We start from the raw sequence: 9,979 nt of genomic DNA, 5'->3' as shown, positions 1-9,979 counted from the left end.
ACTAAGTACTAGAGCTGAGGGATTTGAATGTTTATAAAAAGCTGAATATATGATAAAAATGGGGTTTTTCAGCAAATCCCAAATGGAGACAGAAGTTACAAAATATTTCCTTGAAGTTATGAATCCCTTTTATTTCAAATGCTTCTGGGCTGGTTTTGCAAAATGAGCATTCATCCAAAAAAACACATGTGCTTAAAATGTCTGCAGTCAGGTGCAGCACTGAAAACAGTTAAAGGATTGCTGAATAAATACTGAGTTATAAAAAACATCTTAAGAATTTAAGAAATAAATCGCATCCTCAGATTAAAAAAATCAGAGCTATACAAGTTTTAACCAGAGGTTCAGACCTGGAAAGTTTGTTTTTCCCTTTCTCTTTCTCTTTTGTATTTCCTTTTCCTACTTCTTTTCCTTTTTCTATTTCTATTCCTTTTCCTTTTTCATTTGGGGTGTTTTTTTGCTTGTATTTTGTAATTAAATAAAATGCATGAAAGGTTTCTTCTTGCATAACTGAGTCTTTGACAACCACTTCAATTGAAATAACTTTGAATGATGTAAGTGGAGATGCATTCATTTATTCCAGCTGTGCCTCAGGAAGAAGATGAGACTCAACACCTTGTACTGTATTGACAGAGACAAGAGAAATGTGTTATTCCCTGCTAGCTGCTGCAAATGCGATCAAGCCTGAGTTCTGTATGGCTGACTTCTCCATTTATCACCCACCACTTGGAAAATTCCCATGTTGTCAAAAATGGGAACTAGGAGGCAAAATGACACAAATATTGTGAAAAATTGCTGTGTGCTCCAAAGGCCAGCACTGGAAAATGTTGCAAAACATCAAATCTCCAATGAACATGCTGTGATGAATGAAACCAATATAATTCATACCCTCACTTCCCTGAGCCAGATAAACTTTTCTGCAGCAGGCATTAGATGTGGAGCACTGCAACCAGAAAGAGTACAGAGATAGACCAATGGGCTACTCCGCAGTAATCCCCTGATTTTTTATCAAAACTTTTTTAAACATAGCAAATATTAAGCTTGTTCTATTTTTTAGCCTGCTTTTACATTGCTCTTAAAGGAAAATGTGGTTGTTACTGTAGTATTTTTTATGCAGGTGACAAGAAGAAAATTTATCATGGACGAAGAGTTAAAACAGTGATGTTTGTTGCGCATGTGCTAAGCATGGGAAGTGAACTGCAAGAAGAAACTTCCATCCATCAGCTCCACGCTGCTCCACATTGCTGTGCCCTCAGACACCATAGACCAGCCCATCACCAGGAGCACAGCAGCACCATGCCCTTGCCTTGTCCAAAGTGCAGAAAGATCCATTGCTTTGTGGGAAGAGAACAGGTACACTTTCTAAAAGATGCTCAGAGAGATGATCGATCTTCTTGAACTCTTGTCAGAGAGGTCTCATGGCTCAGACATGGAGCTTGATGATAAACTCCAGGCACAGTTTTTCCCAAAACCATTATATGGCACAACAGCTCAAGGTTCCAACTCCAAGCTTATCCAGCAAATTTGAACATAAAAAATGGACGAATGATGTTGAGTTTATTTTTATTGTTTATTCTCTCTAATTCTGTTTGGAGCATGAAGCCTGAGAGAAACAAAAAAAAAAAACACAAGGCCCACGATACTGAGTTAACATTAACTGCTAGGCAAACAAGCAGAGCACACTCCAAAACAGAAACAAGAGCGGTTTAGGGAGCTACAACTCAGGCACATGACATTTACGAGAATGCACAGTGTAAGTACACTTTCTAACCATGTTCCCTAAGGCAAGATCTCAGTTATGACCTAAAAGACTACTAAAAAAAACATGCATACAACTCTTGATGAAATTAAACTGCAAAAACAGCTGATACAAGCTGAACAAAGGGCCAAGAGGGCCAATGGCATCCTGGGATGCATTAAAAAGAGCGTGGCCAGCATGTCCAGGGAGGTGATCCTGCCCCTCTACTCTGCCCTGGTGAGGCCTCATCTGGAGTACTGCATCCAGTTCTGGGCTCCCCAGTACAAAAAAGACAGGGATCTCTTGGGAAGAGTCCAGCGGAGGGCCACAAAGATGGTGAAGGGCCTGGAGCATCTCTCCTATGAAGAAAGGCTGAGTGAACTGGGTCTGTTCAGCACTGAGAAAAGAAGACTGAGGGGAGACCTGATCCAGGTCTATAAATATCTAAGGTGTGGGGGGCAGAATGGCGAGGCCAGACTCTTTTCAGTGGTGAGTGGAGACAGGACAAGGGGAAACGGCTGGAAACTGCAGCATAGGAAGTTCTGCACAAATGTGCTCAAGAACTTCTTTACAGTGAGGTGACGGAGCACTGGAACAGGCTGCCCAGGGAGGTGGTGGAGTCTCCTTCTCTGGAGATGTTCAAGACCTGCCTGGATGCCTACCTGTGTCGCACAGGTGTTCCCTGCTGTAGGGAACCTGCTTTGGCAGGGGGGTTGGACTCAATGATCTCTGGAGGTCCCTTCCAACCCCTACAATTCTGTGATTCTGTGATTCTGTGATGTCCCACACCACATGGTGTCATGCAGAGGCTGTAAAATTGAAGGAAGTTGGCTGTGGGAGGCAGCTACTGCCCAAGGACAGGCTGGGCATCAGTCAGTAGGTGATGAGATGCATTGTGCATCTCTTATATAAATATGTGTGTGTGTGTGTGTGTGTGTGTGGACTGATTTATACATATATATATAAGTATATATATGGACATGATTTAGAGTAGGGTTGTTAGAGTTAGGGTAGTAATGGTTAGGTTGCAGTTGGACTTGATGATTTTTAAGATCTTTTCCAACCTGAGCTATCCTGTGATGATTCTATGATTCTATGATTCTATGATTCTATGTATATTATCATTATCATTGTTTTTTTCTGTTCCTCTTCTGTTAGTAAACAGTTCTTACCTCCACCCATGAGTTCTACACTGTGGGAGTTTTTTTCTCATTCTTGCCCCCATCCCACTGGGAGTGGGGAGTGAGTAAACAGTTGTGCGGTGCTAAGCTGCCTGCTGGGTTAAAGCACAACTCCAAACTAATATCCTTTCTTCCCTATTGGTCATGTCTGGAGGTCAAATATTGTTTCAAATAAAGGAACAAACAGGCAAAGCAAACTTGGAAGAAACTCACCAGTCAGAGTAAAGGAAGGTGAGAAGTCTATTCCACTTTTGTAGGCAGTTGTCAGAGATTTGATCTTATATACTGGCTGTTAATAATGCAATATACTTGGGTAACTGAGAAGTTATGGTAAAGCAACAGAGGCTATGAGAAGTATTATCATTTAAGGCATGATCTAAGTATCTTCTAAGATGGCATAGTAAGACACAAGGAGAAGTTAAGCCACAAGAAACCAAAGGTGCGAGGAATTAATCCACAGGAAGTTAAGTCACTAAAATGAGTCTCTCCCCTCCACTTCATTTCTGTTCGTAATTGTTCTTCCTTTGTCTTTCTGTTCTGCTGTTTCTTGCATTGTTCTGTCTCTCACCTCTTTCCTTCAGATCAAAAAGCTGGATTTAGTCAGCAACTCACAGACATTTCCCTGTATAAAGTTAGAGCAAAGTTTTGATGATGTCTCATTTGATGTGTGATGTGGGATGTATGGGACAGTGATGAAGACATGCAAGTGCTCATTTACAGCAGAAGAATCTCACATTGTTGAGCGCTGTATCATCCTGAAATCCTTGTGGTGGCTCTACCTTTGTCTGGAGACCACATATTTTGCATCTTTTGCTCCATGGGCCAAATCTTCCCCATGATAGTCCATCACCTACTAAAACAGCTTCATCCGAGCATCTGAATTGGATGTTGTTGGCCGCTGTGTCATCACCTCCTCCTTGAGACTTCTCCGTTCTCAATGAAAAGGAGATCAAGTAGCCTGTAGGACAAACTAGGAAGCTGGTCCAGGTACCCCATCTGCCAAGAAAAAGCAGACAGAGGAATTTCTGGGCTCTGCAGGCCATTGGTTGTACCCTTTCTCCTTTCCACACTGCCTTCAAGTTTAATGGCTCCTTGCTCTCAGCAGTGACTATTACAATGCCCTGATGCACTCTGTGTCTTCCTTTGGATGTACTTTTCTCTTTATTGGTATCTTATCGGAAAAAAAAATAACAGAAAATTCCAGATTCTGCTAGAACCTCTGTGGAACACATGTTTTATGACAAATCCCTGGCCTGGCTCACAAGTATGCGTAAGAGAGCAGTGAGAGCACACACTCTGCCATCCTGAGGGGCATTGCAGCAGGGCCAGGACTTCAAACAAAGTTTCTGAAGATATGGTTAAAAATCCCTTTCTCCTCATTTGTCACATACGTTGCAGATTTCCAAGAGGGGCTGTAGCCCTGGGAACATGACTGAAGTGTTCACAGTGCTCTGCAGAAATTTCAACAGCAAAAGAAGGTGGTGATGAGAAGTATCCCTATTTAATTGCCCTAAAAATGAATGAAATAAAATAGTCAACCACTCGCATTATTTTACTTTCTATTCCAGCTCCGAGAAAAAAAAGTCAAAGAAGAGACCCCTAAAAATGGTGATGCTTAGGGATATCTTGTGAGATGGTGCATGACAGATGGGGGAGGAACCAGTGTTACTTACTTCCCCACCAAGGACTCAATGATTGAGCCTTCGAGGCAGCGCAGCCGTATACCGTTCAGAGCTGTGTCATCTCTGCCAAACTGGGAGGGCTCAACCTGCAGTGCGAAACACACGGACAGAGATAAAGGCAAGATGGAGAAGGCTCAGGAAAAGCCCTGTGAGTGCCTGTCATAAAAAGTTCTATTCTATTCTGTACTGAAAAAAAATACCTTGAAAAGCATGTAGGAAAAGACGTCTGTCACACTAGGAAACAGTTATGTAGCTATGTAACACAAGCAACATGCTCTTCTTTGTGGTTTTTTTAACTCTTTTTGGTTTGACAGATAGAGCAGAGACTCAGCTCCAGGGAACACACTGGGGAAGGCTGCCAGCTCTACTGAACCCTGACTTTGGCATAAATGTGGCTTCCTCCAGCAAAGTCAGTCACAGGCAGAACATGAGTATGCCTGCATGCCCCTGCCCAGTCTGACAACAAAACAATTCTGGCAGTAGCTCTGTTTTTGCTGTATCCAATATGAGTCCTCTTGTCTTGAAAACAAATGAATTAATTGGTAGATAACCATATTTTTAGTTTGCTGGTATAATTCTGGTGGCTACGTTTTCCCAAAAGCTCAGAATTTGACATGCAGTATGCCACAGTCAGGAGGAGGACAGATACTTTAGAAACCCCTCAGAGTTTGGGGAAGACCTTCAAGGAAACATAGAGCAGGACACAGAGAAACAGGAGGCAAAGAAAACAGGGAGAGTTTTACCTTCAGCGCAAATCCATCGGCGTAGCCACTGTGGCAAAACTGCCGAATGCCCCACTTTCCCCAGTGGCCTCCATTGGGCACGGTGATGACAGAAGTGTATTCACGTGCCCCTGCATCCACAGCGTAGAAAAAGAGCAGGATGAGTGCTGCTGGTGTGAACACCTTCATCTCTCCCACTCTGCATCTGAAGGGGACCTGGTGTACGGACAGGGAACTTATACCCTGTCCAGTCAGCTTGGGTTTCCCCATCAATTTGTCAAGTCACTGTAGGAACAATAGCTCCTACCCAGGCAGCAACACAGCACTTGCTGACCTGTTTCTCGTGCCAGTGAGGAGCTCACTTGGAAGAACAGTTTGACAACAAACATGCAGCAAATGCTGGGACATTAGAGATGCCCACTTTACTGGAGAGCTATAGGAACACCTGTGTTGTCCTTGCTGTGCTGATGGTGCTCAGAGAGAAACTTGGCAGAAGCTTAATGCTGATTCTCTGGGCAGGTCCTTGGCCACGTGAATATTTGCCTTTTGAGTGAAACTGTCATAACCATTTTAGTTATTTCTAGAAGGCTGGCAAAACAGGTCAAACTATGCAAAGTAACACAAGGGTCCTGATCTGGAACAGAATATCCCTAAACTCATGTCCCATGTCTCTCTATCCCACCGATGAATAGAATGCCTGGCAAAGGTGTGTATGTATATATACATACATATATAAAAGGTAATACCTGGTAATGTGCATATACATACATACATACATACATACGTACATATATATACAAAAGGCTGTTCTGAAATTAATGTCTCCCATTTTGTCATTTTGGCCCATGACATCAGAGGTGGATACTGATGGTTTGTCAGTAGAGGCTGAGCCTTCCCACCAGTGTTCTATCCCATTTTGTTGTTGTGTGACAGATGGCAGCAGAGGAGTGGTCTGACAAAATGGCATCTGACATGGAAGTGTACTTGAAGCAAAGGTGTGGAACTGAACACTCAGTGAGGAAAAACTGCTGCCCACTGACATTCAGTGATTCTTGCTGAACATTTATGGAGAACAAACAGTGGATGTGAGCACAGTGAGGTGGGGGGTGCTGCACTCCAGCAGTGACAACAGAGACAGTCAGTCACCTCTGCTGGTGCAGGTGGCTATGAGCATGACATGCAGGCTCTCATTCATTGCTGGTGAAAATGCATAGTTCATGGTGATGACTACGTTGAAAAATTTTGTAGCTGAGAATTTGCTTTGTCAAATAGTGTTATTATGTTCTTTGTATTGATTGCATTTTCCATGGAAATAAATAGAAGGCATTACTTTTGGAACAACCAAGATGTATGGGCTATTTAAGGTTTCAGTACCATTTTGTTTCCACTGCTACTTTTATCTCAATAAAAAATACTGTGCTTTGTCACAAGCTTAACTGGTCAGAAATGCTGAGGTGCCCCCAGCAAGTCTCAAAGTAACTGAAAAATAAATGCCACTGGGGAGAAATGTGTATGGCAGGTTATCCAGAAAGGCGGTTCTGAATTTGAGTCTCTGAGGATGGCAAAATGCAGGGAGAGATGAATTTGAATCCCTGTTTTTGAAAGGATCTCTTCACACACAGATAACAAATGCTCCCTGAAGACCACAGCCAAGCTTAGCTGGAGCTGATTCTCTGTTCAAGAGGCAAAGAGGAGAATATAATTTAGAAATACATCCTCTGGCGCAGGATTTTAGAGCAGGATAGGATGCCAAGCCTTTAATTACTGGAAGAGAACAAGTTTCCCTTTTCTAGGGTTCTCTTTCACTCTTTGCTGTGTTTCTGCCCCAGTAAGAGCTGATGTTGCCTTTCCAGTCTTCACTCTGCATTCTCCTTCTACCGATCCACACTTCTGTAGGTGACAATATCTGCAAACGGTGATGACAGGAATCTGGACAAGCCTTTTTGGGGAAGGGACCACAAGATCACCCCAAGTGATGGAGGCACAGCCTTTTTTCTTTAAGAGACTGGGACTTTAATTTTGATTCTTGAGGGCGGGTGTCAGAGCCCAGAGGACAGGTGCTTTCCATCACAAGGACCATGCAACCATGGCTGCTGAGCCAGGTGTGTTTGCTCAGGTAGAGTCACACCAGGGCAGATAGGGACACTCAGACCTGCCCTTGTCTGCAAGAGAACAGAAAGAAGCAGAAAGAAACGACTGGGACGTAGTGGTAACACCACAAAGAAAAATCAGGATCCCCACATTCATTTATACTTTTCTTGCCCCAAATCACCTCCAGCAGTCCTGCAGACCCACGGCCTAGCAGAACCCTACCAGAAGATGCCCAGCAGCACAGGAAGGGGTCCCAGGGCACCAGGAGCCCATAGTGTGCAAGGGGATGAGGGAGAGGGCTGGGATTCAGCCATGAGGAATGAGTAGTGCTGTCACTCTAGGACCAGGGAAGTATCATTTTCCCCATTTATAAACAACAAAACTACTTACTAACCTGCAGTGTCAAATGTGAGATAGTTGATTCTTTTCTACTTTTTAATTCTCTAAACCTGTAATTTTTAAAAAACCTAGTTAAAAATTTTATTTCACTGGCAGGTAGGGAAATTCTGTTCCCATCACTCTCTCTACTATGTATTTGGTAAAACTTCCTGTAAAAGATTAAATACGCTAATCTAGAAGAAGTTTCTTTTAGCAACGTAACTTAGAAGTAGAAATTGCATCTCAACCTTCAGCCATCCATTCTACCCTCTATGTTGGGTATCATGCCCTCTTTTTTGCAAAACATGGCGAACCCTCTGGAGCAGGGAGGGGTCCAACACGGTGGTTGCCCAAGAGATAAGTGAAGGACAAGAAAACTCTGCTGAGTCTGTTGTCCCTGAGGATAATAAAACCTACAGGAAACTGGAAGAGACATATCAATGGGAACAAGAAGGCAGAAGAAACGGCCACATAGATCATCTCAGTGATGTGTTCTCATTGAGCTGTACGAAGGGCTGAAGGTAGTAAGTGCTTGGGAACTCGGGGGGGGAGTGGAGACAAACTGCATCTACCCAAAGAGAAGTCAGTAATTAGAGAGGGGTGCTTTCTGATGAATGGCTGTGTTTCTGTGTGCTCTTGGCCATTTGGTTTTTCTCCCACACTTTCACCAAGGTAATGGTTGCTACCTATCAGCTTTCAGTAGCCATGTCCCCAGCAGCTCCTATGTCCAAAGTGGCCCCTACACTTAGGTACAAATCAGGTGTAACACACACCCTGCCAAACCACCCTGACCTCCAGCTTGAGGGAGGAGATGTAGGAGATGTGCCACTTCACAGGTAACTGCATTCCTGCAAAATAACTCAGTGTCTCAGAGGAAAGGCACAGCAACAAACCCAGAAATCACACCTGTGTTGTCATGAAATATCAAATCTGTTTTGTCTTTGTAAAAATACAAAGGGTTGCATTATTTAGAAACAAGTGGTGAGATTCTGACTGAACCTGGATGTCTATTGTAGATAATTCCCTTTATGGCTGCTGAGAAAAACAGTACGATGGCAGTAGTGAGAAATAAATACCCTCACATAAACCTCTCCCTAAAAATACCCATTCATCTCCATTGACTGCAGGGAGGCAGGATGTCCATCTGGACCAGTCTTATAACTTCTGTCCCTTTTTAGGCTTTAGTAGGCTAAAAACAGTAGTGGTGAATTAGAATTAGTACTGTGTAGAACGAGCAAATGTTCAAGAAAATATACGTAACCAAATTATGTGCTGTCTGTTCCACTGTTTGTCGTTTGTTAAATTGACTCAGATTGATGGAAAATTGAAAAGCAGGAAAAAAAGCAAGTGAGAGACATCAGAATGTGACAAGAGACAGGATCTTCTAGATGCGTAAGAAGAGAATGAAGCTTTACAGTGAACAACAGACTGAGTATAGCTGTTTGTCAGGTGTAGGAGAAGGCTCTTTTGCATTAGCAATAGAAGACATCTCAGAGCTTCACTCTCAGGGTACTCCTCTTGCTGTGAGCTTGTCTTCATGCAGTTTACTACCTGTTCATGACCTCCAACTTTCATAAAGTTTCATATTTTTCCTCAGCAACTAATACAAATCAGTCATTTAAACATACAAAGCTGAGCACCCATTGTCTCAAGCATAAATTTAGAGTTTCTCTCATTTTTTATTTCTGTATTATCAGTAGGACTAACCTTCCTTCATGTATAACTTGTTCTTGTCCTGTTTGCATGGCCTTCATCTTTATTTACTCACTGTGATTTTGGTTTACAATAACTAACACTGTTTTAAGACACACTTTTGAAAGATTCACTTCTTTGTAGTTGGCACCCTCAATTTCTTCTGTTTCTCAATTCCTACCCAGGAATCAGCATGCTATAACTGCTTCTTATTTTTGCCAGAAAGTGCCACAGAAGAATCCTCTCTGTAAATGAATGTGAGAGACAGAGAACTTGATGAAGGAGAGCAAGGCAGCCAGTCCATGCCTGCAGTCTTAGGGCAGGCTCAGTCCACACCTGAGTAAGTGTTCCCAAAGGGTGAGGAGTGTCTGTCCCACTTGTTTTTTAAAACGTTTGGGGATAAACACATTGCAGATCTCTTAAGGAAGACAATACAGTGTTTGGCTCTCCATACTGTTGGAACAGTTCTACTGTCTGCTGAAATTTAAGCCCACTGCT

At 42.8% G+C, this 9,979-nt stretch overlaps 1 protein-coding gene across 1 annotated transcript; it reads right to left on the bottom strand.

Annotated features, from left to right (window-relative positions):
* Window positions 1–2,832: 2,832 nt before the first annotated feature.
* On the bottom strand, window positions 2,833–5,509 carry VMO1 (vitelline membrane outer layer 1 homolog). The gene is made up of 3 exons (XM_042839100.1): window positions 5,342–5,509; window positions 4,590–4,684; window positions 2,833–3,912 (listed from the first exon to the last, which is right to left on the bottom strand). Exons 1-3 carry the CDS (start codon window positions 5,507–5,509, stop codon window positions 3,627–3,629), a joined length of 549 nt encoding a protein of 182 aa, XP_042695034.1. The 3' UTR covers window positions 2,833–3,626.
* Window positions 5,510–9,979: the final 4,470 nt, after the last annotated feature.

The sequence above is a fragment of the Centrocercus urophasianus genome, unplaced genomic scaffold, assembly GCF_019232065.1.
Source record: "Centrocercus urophasianus isolate 14NV4802_14NV808 unplaced genomic scaffold, USGS_Curo_1.0 seq_9, whole genome shotgun sequence".
NCBI classification, from domain to species: domain Eukaryota; kingdom Metazoa; phylum Chordata; class Aves; order Galliformes; family Phasianidae; genus Centrocercus; species Centrocercus urophasianus.
Note: the sequence above shows the minus strand (reverse complement) of the source record. Positions and strands in the feature narration are given on the sequence as shown.